At 34.1% G+C, this 19,038-nt stretch overlaps 1 protein-coding gene across 1 annotated transcript in view; it reads right to left on the reverse strand.

Moving 5' to 3' along the window:
* LOC140743092 (ras-related protein Rab-21) overlaps nucleotides 1-16,302 on the reverse strand; it is a 28,852-nt gene extending 12,550 nt beyond the window's left edge. Inside the window, exons 1-3 of the mRNA XM_073074156.1 lie at nucleotides 16,001-16,302; nucleotides 8,410-8,577; nucleotides 2,691-2,809 (exon numbers count right to left, since the gene is read on the reverse strand). Of these exons, the coding sequence (XP_072930257.1) occupies nucleotides 2,691-2,809; nucleotides 8,410-8,577; nucleotides 16,001-16,132 (419 nt within the window). The 5' untranslated portion in view covers nucleotides 16,133-16,302. The remainder of the gene's footprint in view (nucleotides 1-2,690; nucleotides 2,810-8,409; nucleotides 8,578-16,000) is intronic.
* Nucleotides 16,303-19,038: the final 2,736 nt, after the last annotated feature.

Here is a 19,038-nt window from a genome sequence, read left to right on the forward strand (position 1 = left end):
TTAATTCCTTAAATATGAAAGTATTAGATATGCGTGCCTAAGATTTGAAACACAGAGTATGAAGCCTGTGGTGAAGTTTGAAAATATCGGAAATGAATTAGCTACAAATATTTCTTGCCGTAAATTCGCACATTTCCAGCACATTTCCAATGCAGCAGCGTCGTGGTTTAGCACGATCTAGGCTTCCTCTAATAGTGGGGAGAAAGCAAACAGACTTAAAAAGGGTTGCCTCTAAAAATAGCACCGCGACTAACACGACTAAATGAACGACCTTCATATCAGATAGAAAAGGATTTTAACATTTATATATTTTTACCCGACTGCCAAGGAAGGGTTATGTTTTTCGCGCGTATCTTGTATGTTTGTCTTTCTTTATTTGATAGGATCTAACAAACGGCTGGATGAATTTCGACAGTTAAGGTGTCATTATATACGTCTCAATGACCTTAGATGTGTGAGTGTCCTTAGATAGGTGTTAGAAAAACAAAAACAAAATGGCGGACTTTTGGCGCGAAATAGTAACACATTTCAAAACAAAAGCTAACCGAACTTATCGAGGAGGGTATCAAATGAAAGGAAATTAAACGGAGATTATAAAAACATATTTGTATATATATAAAACAGCAGGGTGACTGACTGACTGACTAACTAAATGACTTTTTCATTTTTCAAAAATCAACATATAGCCAAAACCGCTCAACTTAGAGTTCTGAAATTTTGCACAAAGGTTCGCTATACAGCGTAAATAAGTACTAAGAAAGGCCTTTTGGAAATTCTACCCCTAAGAGGGTAAAATAGGGGAAAACAGTTTTTTTGAAATCCTTTAATTTTGAAGCAACTGCTATAAAATTTAGTATTTGGCTTTCTGGATAGGAACAAGGACACACCTATTTATCCCCATCCGCAAAATTAACCCCGTAGAGGGTAAAATAAGGGTTAAAAGTTCATTTAAACAATCGTCCATTTTGAAGCAAACACTATGAAATCTAAAATCTATGTTGTATCTGGCTTGTTGGATAAAAATAATGAAATTCTACCTCTGACGAGGTAAAATAATGATCGGAACTTTGATTTACTGAAGTTATATATCTTATGGAGCGTAAATGGTGGATTGTTTTTGCGAAATAGCAACACGTTTTAAAAGTTAAGCAAACCTATCGAGTAGCATATCAAAATAAAGGAAATTTAAAGGAGATTACACATACATTATATAATATATACATATATATATATATATATATATATACCTATATATATATATATATATATATATATATATATATATATATAACACATCGAGATGATTGTCTGACTATATGAGTAGTGTTGCTGTGATAAAGATCAACGCAAAGGGAAACCGCTGAACTTTAGAGTGCTGGAATTTTACTCATAGGTTCTTTATGTAGCGTAAATGAGCACTACGAGGATAAAATAGGATAATATTGTTTGAACATCTTTTGATTTTGAAGCAGATACCTACTATGAAACTTTGTAATATATATAAAATAATAAAATAATAAAACGCTATTTCACCGTTTTTTGGAAATTCTACTTGAGCTTTTTAGTGCAGTCGGGTTTTTGATTTTTTAATTAATTATACTTGTTAAAAGATGTAAAAATAATTTATAAAAGTTAACCATGAATAGTACCTTCTAGTATCAAAGGGAGATAATCTACGCGGAATCTGCTTGGACTTGAGTGAGAGAGCTTGTGGCAGGATGCTTTTATATAGAAGATACAAAAGTAAAGGGCTTACGTTGCATTCCCTCAAAGAGATCTCCCTATATTTATGGACGAAGAATATGCGAACGGATATATTCAAGCAGATTTAATATTTAAGCTAAATATACCCCTCGGCCGTAATGGTGGATGGTTACTTCCCTTCCCTTACCCTTACTTACAAAACTTCCTAATATATGTATTTTTTTTATTTAGGCGTAACAGACTAGGCACAAATGCGCCGCCGCCCCCGAGGATTAAACTAGAATGCCTCGCTTACCACACACTTCAAACCAGAACACAACAGCCTTTAAGCCTGCTGTTATTAGGCAAATAAAGACGTGGCGGTGGTAATAAAAATGTAATGTAATAATGAGTTGAAGCCGAAATATCCCTCCGGAGTCAAACCACAGAGGGTTCTACCAGCTTCAATTTAATACGCAACGGAACTGCTTTCTTAAGATTTTCGTCATACTAGAAAAAAGATTCTCACTGTATGTTCTTTAACCTCTTCCTGTTTTTGTAACAAGTTATCACATCATCAGGCTATTCGTGTTTTTTGTCGTAACATATTTACAAATTACCTTAAATGAAAACTCTTTATTTTAGGGTTCCATGCACAAAGGGTAAAATCGGAACCCAGTTACTAAGGGCCCGTTGTCTGTCCGTCTGTTACAGGGCGCTATGTCATATATCGATATAACAACAAATGCTAAAATTAAAAAAAATAGGAAATAATTGGGGTCGCCATACGAGAAATCGCTATTTTTCTGCGCTTCCATACGGAATGTTCCGTGAACCTTTCGACTCTCATTTGACAAATTGTTTAATCGATGCCCAAATATGTTACATTCGTTACAATACCACGCTTCTTACGACTTCCCTGTAGAACGTCTTCCATGGCATGACCAATACGTTCGGAGCTACTAAACACTAAATAAAAAAATGAAGATATGGGTATGTATACTCACTCCTCAGCCTCCTGCATGTCGACAGTCCTCTCCCTCTCCAGGTCGATCTTGTTGCCAGCGATCATCAGCACCAAGTTGTTGCCCAGCATCTTCTTCAGCTCCTTCACCCAGTTGCGAACCTGGGTACAATGAAATGAAATCAATTTCGAACTTATATCAGTTCGTCCTAAGGGTGCGGTTTTGATAAAATGTGCGCTGGACCTGCATATATATATTTCAATATATAATTTATTTTTAAATGACACATCTCAGCCGTAATGCGATTTTCATTTCAAAACAAAATATCTAGATAATTTTTGATGCCTCAATCTCTCGTTGCTACGTGAATTATCAATCTGGATCGCGATCATTTAATTCGATCACAAATCGCAATCTAGGTGGACCGTGTACGGGCTGCCTAAAGAGTTAAACATTGGGTGGGTTGCATCGAAAGCCCGCTTAAAGGACAATGCCACCAATAATTATTTTTTAGATCAGCACCCGGGTTCTGAAGTTATTTACCGAAATGTTACATAACCTCAAAATCGAAAATATCCGACGATAGATTGATGGTCGGTTTTAACTGATAGTAGGTACCTATAATGTAGTTCGATTAACATATTCCATTTACTTTTAAAGGTAGTAGGTAAAAAAACCTAAAATAATCCTAAAAACCTAAAATAATGAATTCCGAGTATAAAATACCGCCATTTTAATTTTTAAGAACAACAATCAACATTTCGTCTTATTTTATCTTAAATGGAACCCCCTTGTTCAAAGAAACTATTCTGATCGACAAACTGTGTAAAAATTTCAAAAAATAATTTTAATATTACTTTCATTTTGATGCATGAGAAAAATCATTAGTCAAAACACTAATAGATCTTATTGAATTCCGAGTATAAAATTCCGCCATTTTAATTTTTAAGAACGACAATCAACATTTCGTCTTATTTTATCTTAAATGGAATCTCCTGTTCAAAGAAACTATTCTGATCCGCAAATTATGTAAAAAAATCAAAAAATAATTTTAATATTGCTTTCATTTTGACGCATGAGAAAAATCAGTACCAAGAATGGGCATTCTCCTTTGCGTTAAAGTTAAATATAATAAATAACATTGACGATAGCAAAGTAATGTAAAAAAAAATCTTTTTTAGTCGATATTGATAGTTACGGAAATTGACAAAAAAAAACTTTAACCGACCTAAATAGTTCAGTTAATGTTAAATGTTGCTTGTGATTTCAGCCATAACTAAAATGGTCGTCGTCATCAACCCATTATTGTCACACTGTTGGGCACTGGTCTCCTCTCAGAATGAGAAGGATTAGGCCATAGTCCACCGCGCTGGCCAAGTGCGTATTGGTAGACTAGGTCGGTAGTAGGTCTCAGGTATGCAGGTTTCCTCACGATGTTTTCCTTCACCGTTTTAAGCAAGTGATAATTATTTTCTAATACGCACATAACTTTGAAAAATCAGAGGTGCCTAGGATTTGAACCACGGACACCTCGTTCGAAAGGCCGAGTTTCTAAACTATTAGGCTATCACTGCTTTTTTAATTTAATGGTGCAAGTAATAAATTTTTAACCATGTATTTGCAGCTTTTTTAGGGTTTTGTAAACGTTAAAGTTATATGATGCACCCCCCTTACTCTACAAACAAACAATGCATATGACATATGATACATTAATTGGACACAATATGGATAATGACACTAGTACAATTAATAAGCAGTGCTGAAACCATTCATTATCTTCTTTACTGATCCGTTAAGTCATTTCGACACGCAAGCTAAACTTATACAAAAACTTCCGTCGGTTAGTGTTATAGAGAAATCTTCACGCGTTTTAAAAAGCTTAGTTAAAATATCGTAATACATTAATCATATTTGCAAAGAAATATCAGGCATCAAGATGTTTATTATATGTAAATGTTTATACCACAACAGCAGTAGCCGACCAGTTTGCAGTCCACTAGATAGAAGTGGCCGCTCAGTCCCAGCGACATCGCAATAATTTTAATTCCATTTCGATAAAGTATACCATTGGGAGAGTATATTTTATTCTGTTGCGTTTACGCTTGATTACGTTTGATCGCGAGCAAGGCCGCGAGTAATAAGCTAGTAATTATATAAGTAGTGGATTTTAATTGAAAAAAAAAATTAACATTGAGGTTACACTCATCCAATTGAAAACATGATCCTTCAGAGCACCGCTAATAGAAAACAAGATTGCATTTCAGCGAAACGACCCATGTTATAAATTTAAAAAAATGTTTGTTTATTATAAGTATCTATTTTTGTAGCACTTCATGGTTTGCTCTAGTACCGATGTTATCACAGTATTCCAGTTTAAACAATGTAACTTTCAGTATTGAAAAAGTTTAAAAGAAATTATATTCTTTGCTGGCACGCAACTATTGCAATATGAGTGTAAGTTATTTGAAAGTAGTGGAACCCTTTGCGGTGCGACTTTGGCGACTGGCCACCGCCAATTTGCACGACTCATGATGCGAAGCATCAGAGAGTGCTTTACGATCGAAAAATTTTTTTCGCTTCATTTTGGCGGCTATTTTTATTATTATAGCCTTGATAGTTCACGGAATCAAGATATTTTGCATACTATTGTCGAGATAATTTAATGGAGATTAATTCCATACTTTTTAAAAATTGATTTACTGCAATAGAATTGGAAAAAAACACCACAATAGGTCAAAAAAATTTCCTGTCCGTCATGTGTGAAACCTGAAAACACTGTAACTTGTGAAAAAATCCATCAATTGAGTTAAATTTTTTTTTAAAAAATTCTAATCGACGATTGTAGGTCACTGAATGCGAATGATTAATTAATTCAGTGTCGTTTAATTGCAATTAATAAAAAACGAAAACTACAAGACTGTATATCTATAGATATTATGTACATTTATTCCACCAGGGGCGCTTGTGCAGTACCTTCTTCCTACTACAGCTGTTTTTTCGGCAATTAATTTTGAACGACTTAAGTTTATTTATTTTTTTTATATTTCATAATTAAATGAGCATTATGAGTCGTGCACTTTTGGATTTTCCAAACTTTCCTACTTCTGCTTTTAACAGCAATGTTCAGGTTTATACAAGACGTTCCAACCTATTCATGAACCACCCACATAACAGTGGGGTTGGTTTAATTTTGATACTTGTTCATTATATTATGATGTTTTAAATAACGTTATATTATTATGAATAAATATTTGGAATCCAGGGGGCATTTGACCACCTGAGAATCTGCCCGGGCAAAGAGGGTATCCTCGAGACGCGAATTTCCTGCCGACCGCTCTTATGCTGACAATGCTGCAATATATGTGCTCCCGGGGGTTGTTAGGACGTCCCATCTTAGCATCTGATGAATATCAGAGGTACCAACGCATCTGTGGTCGACATTTGCAATTATGCATGCAGACCACGTGAAAGTACTATTTCTTTATTCTTAATATCTTAATTCTAAAATAGTCATCAAAACTTTTTATGTTTACTTCACCAAACTAAACAACTTCATAATCAATTTAAACCGTAGTGAGAAGTCCGCGAGTGGCGTTATACTGCATAGTTATAAAATATTAGTAGCCAATGGCAAACGTAAACTAATAGTGAGAAATTAAATCATTTCCAGCAAAGACAGAATTTCAGAAATGTAATATCTGCTAGTATTGACAGTATCTACTAATTTGATATGTCGGAGGCAGAGTGTTCGAAAACAACTATTTAATTAAGATAACCGCCTTTGACAGTCAGATGTAGAATAGTTAGACGCTCGAAAGCAACTCCGAGCTTTGAAGCATTGATGCAGTAAATTCATCTAGTTAGTTGAATCAATAGTTGAAGATTCTATTTAATAGTTTATTAAGTTAGTTTCACGTTCCTCAGACAAAGTATGGACTACCGACCACACTGCCAAGTCATGGTATTTCTCAATTAGACATCTGCGGAAGTCAACAATAATCTTGATTCTATTGATAATATAGTGATGTGGTGATAGCCTAGTAATTGAAACTTTTGAAACACGGTCTATCACTCTAACGTTCCGGGTTTCTAGGCAGATAATGTCTGCCTAGAAATCAAATCTCGGAAGTACAACTTATTTTTAAAGGGTGCATTAAAAACAAAACTAGCGCTTGCTATAACAGCAAAAACATAATGATAAAACCAACATTCTTTGAAAGTTCTTAAAAAAAATATTAGTGATGTGTGAAGTCTATCAATTCCCACTTGTTCAGCGCTGTAGTTTCTGGTCTTAAATCGCCCACTCTGGGAAAACTTCCACGTTTAGTAGTGAAATTGATATTATAAAGAAACTAGAATCTTATATATAAAATTGTCGTGTCACAATGTTAGTGACCATACTCCTCCGAAACGGCTTTACCAATTTTTACCAAATTTTATGTGCATTTTCAGTAGGTCTGAGAATCGGCTACTATCTATTTTTCATACCCCTGAGTGATAAGGATTTTACACCCTTAACATTTTTTATTTATACGGCAACACAACGTTTGCCGGGTCAGCTAGTTTCATTATAAATTGAAGTTTACAAAATAACACCTGATATTTATGTCCGACGAGAAGCTTAATATTCACGTTAATATATTTATGATTTTCTATATCCGAGTCAATATCATAAACAAATAAACATTGTGGAGAAAAGAGCTCCCTTCTTGAAGACGATAGTTTCAGGCGTAATGGAAGCCTTTAGAACTAGCTAGAATAGTTATAAGGGGAATTGCGAAAGTGTTGCAATCTGTTTCCTTTTAAGGGGTTCAGTTCACTTAATACCTAAAGTCAGCTAATGCCTAGCATTCTGCAGAATACCAGTATGAACAAAGGGATGGGGCCATAGAGTAGAAATTTTCAAGATTTCATACTATATCTTTGTTCTCACGTGGACGTACATAATTTGTAATAGGTCGTGGATGACATTTATCCTCCCCTATATCCCAACTACATTGAATAATCTGCTTATAAAATAAATTCAATACTCCTCATCCGCCAACCCCCCTAATTACGCCAATTGCTATTGAAGCTACCAGCAGAGCTTAATATCTTTAATACTGTTATTACGGAAGTAATATATGTATCCAAGGAAAAAGCAATTTTCCATTAGAGAAAATTTTCAAGCGCCTTAGAAAATAGAAGCCCTAGAAATATTCGTAATTACATATATTGATTATAAAATAAGTAACAAGGTCATCGCGAGGCACAGGATTTTTTCAGTGTGTTCAACATCAAGAAAAATACAAATGTTTCTACATTTTTTATAGTATTTGGTATAAAAACTTGCGGTGTCAAATGCTGGAAATCTATACAATTCCAAATGATTATTATGTTTACAATCACGGTTACATTTACATATATCGAAGATGTAGTTAGTAGCAATAACTCGTATCTCATTCTTTTTTTACGAAAAAGCGATTTTTGCATATTTGGACTTAAAATGACGTATCACAGGTCGTCCTTAAGACACTGGTATCTTAAGCTTAAGGACCTGGGTCCTAAGGTTCAAAATTGAGCAAAATATTAAAGTGTGGCCAATACGTTCTATGTCTTTTTAAAGTAGCGTTTCTTCTTATGTAAAGTAGGGTTTTTCGAGTTAGGAGTTATTGCCAATTCGTCGTCGATCTGATTTTTAACGATACTACAGCATAAAATATGTTTTTCGGTCATTTCAGTAACAGCCTACTTTAATTGCTATTGAGAACAAAGGACTTACCTTGGCGAAGGAATCTTCATCTGTAATGTCGTAGACGAGAATGGCTCCGTTTGAGTTGCGATAGTAAATGGGGCCCAAGGCATGGAACTTCTCTTGGCCGGCCGTGTCCCAGATAGACAGATTCAGCCTTTTCCCGTTGATGTTCAAGCGCTTGTTCATGAAGGTCGCCTATATAAAAAAATATTTGTATTAGAATATTATCCGAGAGAGAAAATATTGAAAAAATATTTCACGCTTCACTTAAAACTAACCTATGATATAGATCACATAATATAATTTTAACAATAATCATACATCATATTATATGTGAAATATCTTGAACGTTGTTGATAAAGTTTAGACAAGAATGGGGAAATGTGACAAACAAAAAAATAACGTTAAAAAAAAAATAGATAAGCGTTTTATAATTCGCATTTTGCAGAAAGGGTAGGGGAAGGAATCGAAGAACAAACCAACTTAAAACATATATTTGTTGACGTTTCATTTGACAAAAGCGATAGACTAAGCCAATGATGAAAACAATAATTTTACATCATCACCATTATTGTTACACAATGTAATTATTTTGTCTGGAAAATAAAATAAACATAAGATTTGTTAACAACAAAAGCTTTCGATTATGTATGTATTTTTTTACATTTAATCATAATTTGCCGATGCACGCAAGAGAGCTAAAGTTTATTGTATACACAGCTTTACGGGTTGCATAAATTTCAATTATGGCGGAATTGTCGTGCGGGGTAGAACCTATGAATAATTTAGCAAGAGCAAGAGGAAAGACTAAAGAGATACGGGTAATGAACATGCAGTGCTTTATTTTATATACATACAATAACTGTAACCTAGTGAAAATGGTTGATTTTATTGAGATGGTTAAATTTAAATAGTTATCGAAAAATTGCACGAACATTGCCGTTGCTAATATTTTAATTAAATCTTATACGCACCAAAGGACGTTTTAGCGGTAGAGCTCAATCGTCTAGAGGGTGTTGTCATTGATCGTACAATTGAAGCGATAACGTGTACTTACTCAGTATTCATATCTTATACTATAAATAAGGCCAAAACCAATATAGAGCTTACTAAAGATAAATCGACCAAAACCAAGCCTGACTGCAGCATTATTGGGGCATCCTCATACAGACTAGAATTAGAATCAGCCCGGGCCAGAGGGCGATGAGTAGCTGGTAAGTGCCGCGGCGTCAACCTACAAGGGAGACGCTTTGGGACCACGGACTTACTGCTATACCGGACTCCGAGATTCTCAGCCTAAAAATATAAACAAACATGCCTCCGATGATTGTTTAGTCGGAGAAATAGATTAAAATGGCGCAATGCATGACGCTAATACAAATGTGTAAAGCGACGAACGTTACTTGATTTCTACAAAAGTGTAATGAAGACGGAAAAAATTATAAAAAGGATGCAAAAAATAATCATCTGTTGCACGGAGACGACGTGACGCACGTGACGTGTGTTAGCGCTTGGTAAGCATAGTATAGTGTCGTTTGGTAGTGATGATGGCAGTAAGTCCATCGTTTAATAATCAGTAGCCGTCATAGGAATGTGTGTAAATTATTTTGGTATACCAGCGAAACCATTTTTCTATGCATATGCATCAGAGTGACATAAAGTGTTTTTCTCTGTTTACATATTAAAAAAGGGTACTTTTTTAGTTTTGAGTCGTTACGCTTAACCGCGATTGCCTTTTTATTACTGGATTCAACTGAAAACTGGATTGATTTTAGTAATTTCATTGAATATCGTAATAAATTATGTCGTGTCGATATAATGCATGTAAGTAAATTATTTTATTGTAAATATATAATTTATTTGTATTTATATAGATTTTTGTAATATTTGACCCGATAATAAGGAACGGTATTTATAAACGTGGTGGAAATATTATTACGAGTAGTATCAAAGTATAGTTTCTTGGCCATTTTCTATTTTAATTAGTGTTCGTGCGTCTTTACTGCTATTTGTGAGCATGTTAGCGTGCGTGGTGGAATTAAAACTAAGAAAAGCACAGAGTGTCTGATGCAAATGAGTAACAATTACGTACAGCCTGACAAACTCATCTGTGCGTGTGGCAAGGGCCACTTAGTGTTGCTAGCTTATCAAAACTACTTTAGAAGTGGTAAATTTCAAAGCGTAATATTTAACATAATATATAAGTTGTCGATAGCATAAACATAACATAACATAATATGTAAGTATGTCATAATATGATAAGTTTGTCGGATGGTTATATGAATTAACCTATGTATAATCTGGATAGATTTATTAAAAATCTAAGTAACAACTACATATTTACTATTTACGGTAATTATACAGTTAGGCTACTTTTCCGAAAATCAATGCAATAATTTTTGTTTTAGCATGGGTTGCTTTAATCATTCACCATTGACGATATTCCGTCGGAGGAGGCTAACATTTCCTATTGAATTGGTTAGGTTAGGTTGGAACATATAAGACAATATAAAACTAAGCGAGCAGGGCGCGGGCGCGCCCTGCGAGCGGTTGGGTTCAATCCAGACCTTACCTTTATTCATGATCACGTCTATACAATTTTATATTATATTAATATAGACTTTAGTATGTCATCACTAAAAAGGGTGAAAAAAAATGTAATTATGCAATGTTATCCTCCCCCGACGGAATATCATCAATGGTGACTAATTGAAGCCACCCATGCTAAAAAAAATGATTGCATTGATTTTCGGAAAAGTAGCCAAACTGCATAATTAACCTATTTCCTCATAATCTAGCGAACGAGTGTAAAGTGAATAGGGTAAAGGTGCAAATCCAAAAAATCTCTAAAATGGTTTATACATAGATAGTATTTCATATTAATTGTTATGGTAAGTAAATAGATAGAATACGTTTTTGACTATTTTTTCAGGTAGAAAATCACCGATGAACTCTACTTATCCATTTAAAAGTAACAATATCACAAAATAACACGAAATAAACTTAAAAAATACAACATATCCCAAAAAATGTATGAAATAACTGCGCATTGAGTTTGTGGCTATCCAATTTTAAGATGATTAGGCCATACAATGGCCTTCTACAAAGCTTAACCTTGATTTTAGATTGAATACTGTCATATACTATCGTAATACAGTTTGAAGTTCCTGTAATAGTGATGGGTAATTCTGGATATTGGGGAATTTTAACAAGGGCTTTGGTGAAAAAAGTTGAAATAGTGATTTAAAGTAGTGCCCGGAAACGTAAATTTCAGTGCTTCCGTTTCGGCCAAGAAATAAATTTTGGTTAAAAAAAAAATATTTTATATCACGGCGTGCGTAAATTGACGTTTTACGCACGCTTCGCGTGCGCAAAACCCCTCGTGTGATTCAAAAACTCGTGTGATTGCAGTCCTCGCCTGCGGCTCGGCCTGCAAACTCACACTTGTCAGAAAAAAATTTTTCGTCCTCGTATTGTAATGTACTATTTGACCGATACCGATATTTTGATCGGTTTCGGTCACACACAACATACAAACATTTTATTGCATAATTAAAAGTCAATGTTTGAATAATATGGTCATTATTGAGGTTATCGATGCATACTTTGATGTCGCTCTCAGGATTTATAGTCTTGAATACTTCATTTCAGAGGTAAATTATTTCCTATGGCACCCATTTTTTAAATAAATTGTTTGCTAGTGTCCTTAAAATCTGATCAAAAAAAGAATTTGATCTTACAATTATCTGTCTACAAGATGTCGGCAAAAAAAGATCCTATTTCTGCTTAGAAACAAGCCCATATTGGGTGGGTTATCTTGCAATATGTACGCCGCCATTTTGTTACGGCGGCCATATTGTATTGATAACAAAACTAAATTTATATTACTGCATTGTCACACATAATAAAGATACATGCCAAATTTCGGTTCAATCGTATACTGGGGGAGGGGTAAGAGCTTTTCTTACTTTTGCTGACAAGGGGGATGGGGGGGGGGGGTAAATAATTGTAATAAATCTGCTTACGTAATACTTGAACGGCCCCTATAATTACACTTAAAATTTTGAAAGGTAGGATATAAACTTTTATCTTATATACTTAGTAGGGATAACTAAATTACAGTGATATAGTTAGATAATTGAAAAAATTATAAGATTTAAATGTTCGCTCAAGATTTTTTTAAATGAGATTATCCTTTGTCTGCTGTTGAGTTTTAAAACAAATAAAAACAAAGAAAGTAATGAGGAATGAAACTAAATTTAAAAATTTACATGACTGTGATACTTCTTATGTTGCATATTTTTATCACTTGGGAAGTGGGTGAAATTTAGCTTACAAAATTTCATTACAAACACAGGGACAGGTGACACTAAATAAAAGCTTTAACTAAACCATCGCCCATAACACGTTTCAGCGCCCGGATATTGACGCATCATGCGCCCAGTCACAAATAACATCCCCTTTGTTAGTGACCACTTTGAGAAACATCATTGCTCTATGCTCTAGACTCAAGGTTGCCAAATAGCACTCTACACGCTACACGCTACAAATATTATCTCGTTTCTTTGTAATACAATGTAGCATTACAACCTTAAGCCTTTTAGGATACAAAGTTTGATAACCTACTTAGTTTGTATGACTGTATGAGTGTATGAGTTGTAACTCTTCTTTCTTAAACATCTTGAGTTCCGTACCAAACTCTGGAAAATCCACTGATAAACAAGGATCATACACACCTATTTCAGTACCTTTCATCTTAGAACCAGATTCCTATGAGATGTTCAATGATAGAATTGAATAATGGTATAAATACTTTTTTTTTAAACTGTAGTATGTTAGCTTTACGCAAACCCAGCTTAAATTTAAGTGCTGTTAAGTAAAATTTTCTGCCGTACCCTTTATGTTCATTGTATCTATGTAATTTTTCTTACACAGATTTTGGCTTACAAAGCAATGAAAAAATGTAATAATTTTCACAATATTTTATCTATTGATTAGTGCTGCTTCCTTATCAGTCATTGTCATATTAATATACATTTTATGGCATGTAGTAAACAATTGCTCTCTGATTTAATCTAGCTCTATTGTTCTCATTTAACTAAATTGTACTTTACATTGTAGTCACATAATTACAGAGTTCTTATGGCCATCTTCGAGCTGCATCTTCAGCCCCTGATTTCTAGCAGCAAAGTATTTGTTGAAATAAAATCCGTCTCCCTTCATTTGATACCTATATTGGGTTGGTTGAACAAAAATATGTAGGTACCTGATCGGCCATTTCGTACTGGCGGCCATCTTGGATTTGAGTTTTTTATAATGTGTATTCTACAAGCTAAGCCGTTTCATTTGATGCCCATAATGGGTGGGTTGTCTCGAATGTATGCCGCCATTTTGTTACGGTAGCAATATTGGATTAATAAAATCACTAAATTTACAAGATTGCATTGTCACGCGTTATTAAGATACCTGCCAAATTTCAGCTTATTCGGAATAATTGAATTTGCCATCCCCCAGTATAAAATTGGTAAAAAAAAGGCAGAACCTAACAGTTTCTGAAATGTGTACAAAGCCACAAAAATGAACTTCTCACCTCAGGGACATACAATGTCTAACATTTTAAAATTGTAATGCCCAGCGAACTATGCTACACCGAGGTAGAAACTAAAGTTCACATTATATAATGAAAAAACTGATTTTGTAGCTCCTAAATCAAGCTGCCCAGGGCAGGGTGTTCCTTTTTTATGTTGAGAAACCCTTCATGGTTTCCTGTCAGCCTTGAGGGCAACAGAAAGAATATGCGGCATGACTACCAACTGAAACTTCATAGTGTTCTTGTGGACGCCTTTTGTTGGAACTATGGGTATATGAAAATCACAGGTCGCAGTCCCAAACACAACGCCTCCACCCCAACCCAACCTACTACCCAACCTACATCCTTATATAATTCCTTGCCATGTTATTTTATTATCAGTACACATGAAACAAATGTGTGGGTAAACATCATGACTTTATCCTGAATTAATAACATTTTCGAAGATTACCACGTCACACAAATTAAATTGTTTTCAGTTGGCTGTATTAATTAATAGCAAAGTACAAGTAAGCCCACAGCCTGTGTAGATCTTTACTGATCTGCAATATGAAGCAACATTGGGTAGGGGTTAGTTCACTCCAGAGGTGTAGGTATGGTGTGTCATCATCTGCGATCAATGCCAATGCTTTAGAACTAAACACCATATGGTACACCGGAATGTCCCTATACCTTTTAACCTGTTTAATTAACTGTGTCTATTATTTGGAAGTATACAATTTGAAATGGATAACTTTGTCCAACATAATTATTTTTCATTACAGTTATTTAGTTTCACCTGTCCCAGTTTTTGTAATCAAATCTTGCAAGGTAAATTTCACCCAATTCTCTGAAAACCCATATTATGCTATTGGATTGGAGTAGCATTACTGATTTTATTACGTATTCAGATTTAATATCGATACCTTAATTAGCACGCCAGCCAACTCCACTTTTTTTCAAAATGTTTTTTTTATTTATTTTGATAATAAATGGTGTTAAACGAAATCAAAATAAATAAAAAAAACATTATGAAAAAAGTGGAGTTGGCTGATTTGCGAATTAAGGTATCGATATGTTTTTTCATACACAGTGCTATGCTAATGCAAGTAAGCATTTGACCAGCCCATTCACTCTTTTTTCTATGGGGTCGTTCAAGTATTACGTAAGCGCTTTTAGGGGGGTGGGGGTCTTTGCTTTACTTATTTTGGATGACATGGGGGGTAGGGGAGTCTATATGATGATTACATCATCAGTAGTTTGTTACTTGTTTACACGAATAGCAACCCTCACATTGTCTTTACTTGAAAGCGAAACACATTTTTTGGGGTTCCCGCAAATCATGCATATGTTTAGGCATTTTTAAAATTATAATTATAACACTATAATTATAATATAAAAAAAAATATATATATTAATTGAAAAATGTTTACGTAAGCGTGGGGGAGGGGTAAGAGCTTTTCTTACTTTTGCTGACAAGGAGGAATTGGGTAAATAATTGTAATAAATCTGCTTACGTAATACTTGAACAGCCCCTATAGTTACACTTTAAATTTTGAAAGGTAGAATATAAACTTTTATCTTATATACTTAGTAGGGATAACTAAATTACAGTGATATAGTTAGATAATTGAAAAATTTATAAGATTTCAATGTTCGCTTAAGAATTTTTTTAAATGAGATTATCCTTTATGTCTGCTGTTAAGTTTTAAAACAAATAAAAACAAAGAAAGCACTGAGGAACGAAACTAAATTTAAAAATTTACATGACTGTGATACTTCTTATGTTGCATATTTTTATCACCTTATTTATTAATGCTTAAACCAGTATTTAAACCATTGTTTACTTTGTCTTCTGTATTATAAACATTATGAAGGAAAGAGACAACACACACAAGTGAGACAGCACTATTGTATTTATGAATAAAGGTTAATGTTAATGTTATTGAAGCAACAAATGGGAACTTTTTTAAAACTTTGTAACGATATTGCGCAACGTTGGACAGATGATAACTGTCACTTTTGTTTGTTTATAAGTTGGAGACTTACTTGGAGGGTGCTCATGTGCCGTTCGGTAAACTTATCTTCGATGTAGCGGACCAGGAGGGATGTTTTCCCTACACATCCTTCACCCAGCAGAACCACTTTGAAGTTCAACGTACCACTAGGATTTACCGTCATCGTTAGTGATTCAATTAAAGTTAATCCCGTTAAATGAAATATTAATGTTTATCAATAGTAACTATGATCGGTTAGTTTGTAACTGAGGTTCACAGACGACTGCCTTCCGTAAAGCAGAGCTGCAAAGTGCAGTACGCGCCGCGTTTACAATATTATTCCGAAGCGCGATGTCAACACGGACCTGTTGTCTGTGACAGCTGCGATAACTAAATCATATGTCATGTCAAATATCTATCAACTTCAAAAGTGACACATTTTTGTTGCCATTGTCAATACTTGCAATCTTCAAATAGACGCATTGTCGATGGTTTACATTAAATTACGGTATTTTTACCACACAATAATTTTTCTGACAACCTTTTTTATTTAAGGATGATTTTTATGAATACAAAAGTTTGTGAAGGTTTATGCTATTTATCCTTCTCTTATTTAATTTTAATAATGGTTCTTACACTGCAAAATATTGTAGTTTTGCTTAGAGTGGTATCATTGTAGAAATATAATAATTATCATCTTGTTGTTGCAATTCATATTTTAAAGTTATAAAATGTTATCAAATTGTATGAGACTCATATAAATATTGTCTTCTTTTAAAAGGGTCTTCTGTTGTTTTGCGTTATTTTCAGTGCGATAATTTAATATTAAAGGAATAAACTGCCGCGGTTTTATATGGCAATGTGTATTGTACTCTAATAATGTTTGGCTGCCGCAACAAATAGTGCACTCGCGCAAAATTGCGGCAGCCGGGAGCCAACGTGCTAAGTAGTTTAGTCACACGAGTAAAAAAAATTCTTTACTCATGTTGTTAGTCAACAAGTACAAAAACATCAAAATCTATGACGGCTCACTCGATTCAGAATGACCTGTAGAAAAATGTATTTCAAGGATTTGACACCATACAAAAAAAAATAAACAAAATAAGATGTAATTAAAACGACTTTAGTATCCGATAGTGACATAATCTATTCAAACTGAGTTTGGATATATAGTGACATAAAAGTTTTAATAATTGATTTTTTCCATACTTGGATCCTTTCTTATATATTATGTTTAAGAATAGCATGTAATAGTCCATATGTGTAGAATAGTAGGGGTACTGATTGTGTGTAAATCCTGATTTTTTTGTTCTTTTTATAGCTGAAGTGAGCAATAAGAAAGGAATTTTGGAAATTTCATTCCTAAAGAGTTAATTAGGTGCTTCAGATAAAACCTTTCAAAATAAGTCAATTTTGTACGAATACTGAAAAAGTTTAGTTTTGGCTTTTGTAATGTTACTTACTTTGTCATTAAAATTGTTAAAGGTACAAATTTACAATTACAGTTATTTGTATGTCATATCATATTTTTTATGCGGGAGAAGCCGCGGGTTCTGCTTATACTAATATTATATAGAGGAATACTTTGTTTGTTGGTTTGATTGTAATGAATAGGCTCAAAAACTACAGGACCGATTTTAAAAAATCTTTCACCATTCGAAAGCTACATTATCCACGAGTAACATAGGCTATATTTTATATGAAATATATTTGATATAAACATTTTGAGGCGGTACAAAGTTCGCCAGGTCAGCTAGTATATTATAAAAAGTATTAAAATGAATTTAACGCCCCGTGTGGCGGAGCGGTCACCATACCTGTCTGGCGCGCCAGTCCAGATATCTAAATCATCAATATAGATTTCTGTTTTTGAGTCCAGGTATTCGACTATTTTTCTTGTATGTTTCTTGTTTTGTGGGGTAGCGAGTGTAGATCGTCTTTTTTATGTTAACAATTTTTTGTCTTTATTTCGTAGTGCGTTTTATGTAAGATCAATAAACTCTGTAGTAAAGGCTAGAGAAGTCCGCTCTGTTGTTAGCACAAACACCGGCGGATTGTCTCTAAGCTTACTTCGAATGTTGTTATTGAACCAATCCATAGCACTCGTTACCTGGGTAGCTGTTGATAATCCTATATTCAGGTTTTTAGTATTCGATTCTAATAATAAAGACGTTACTGTATTGATATGTGTTGTTGCATCTAATTTTTCAGTAGTTTCCACTGTTTCTGTTGGTCGCATTGTTGTAGTTTTTTCTGCTGTTGTAAGATTCCTTTTTAAAATCAAAGTAGAATTAGTTGTTTTTGTGCTGGAAGTCTTTGCAGTTATATTTTTTATTGTTGTCGTTGATTGTATTGTTTCCATGTTTCCTATGCTAGGTGTTTTTGCATTTATTTTACTAGTTGTAGAACTTACAATTGAACTGTTCTGTGCAATCGACATAGTATTTTTTCTTTTGATTGGTTTTATTTTAGTTATTAAGCTTATTTTGCTGGTCTGTTGTACAGAGTACTTTTTTTTTGTTTTTTTGTTGGATTTCGTCCGTAATACGTTCCTTGCAGGAGGAAATATGGTTTTATGTGACTCTAACTCGTTATCAGTCGTTAGTATTAATGGTTGGTGATTAATAATTTTATTTTGATCGGTGTCTGTTTGATTCAATGAAGTCTGCCCTGTGGGTTTTAAGCCCGTTTCCATGTTTACGTGATGGTACATATTTTCTTTTGTAACATCAATGTAAATTGCAGATTCTACAGATGATGGTGCTACTGATTTTGTTACGGAGCTATTGGAGACAATCAATCTGTTGTTTAGTGTCGCAGTTATCAAAAATTCTTCTTTCGTATCTTGTACTTCTGTGGAGCCTTTATAATTAACAACCGTTTGAATCCAAGATATAAATGGGGCTATAGCAATAAATGCTGTTTGTAAGTACTTGCAATTTTTAAAACTCCGAATGCCCATGATGCCAATAATTTTTCCGTTAAAGAGCAGCGGGGAACCCTGTTTTATTTTGCACCTATCATTTACATTAACTGCAGTGCATATGTAGTACCCGTCAGTGTACATGGAACCTTTTTCACATAGCGTTA

Source organism: Epargyreus clarus, unplaced genomic scaffold, assembly GCF_041222505.1.
Source record: "Epargyreus clarus isolate Ecla_fem2 unplaced genomic scaffold, WU_Ecla_fem_2.2 ptg000007l, whole genome shotgun sequence".
Taxonomy (NCBI): Eukaryota; Metazoa; Arthropoda; class Insecta; order Lepidoptera; family Hesperiidae; genus Epargyreus; species Epargyreus clarus.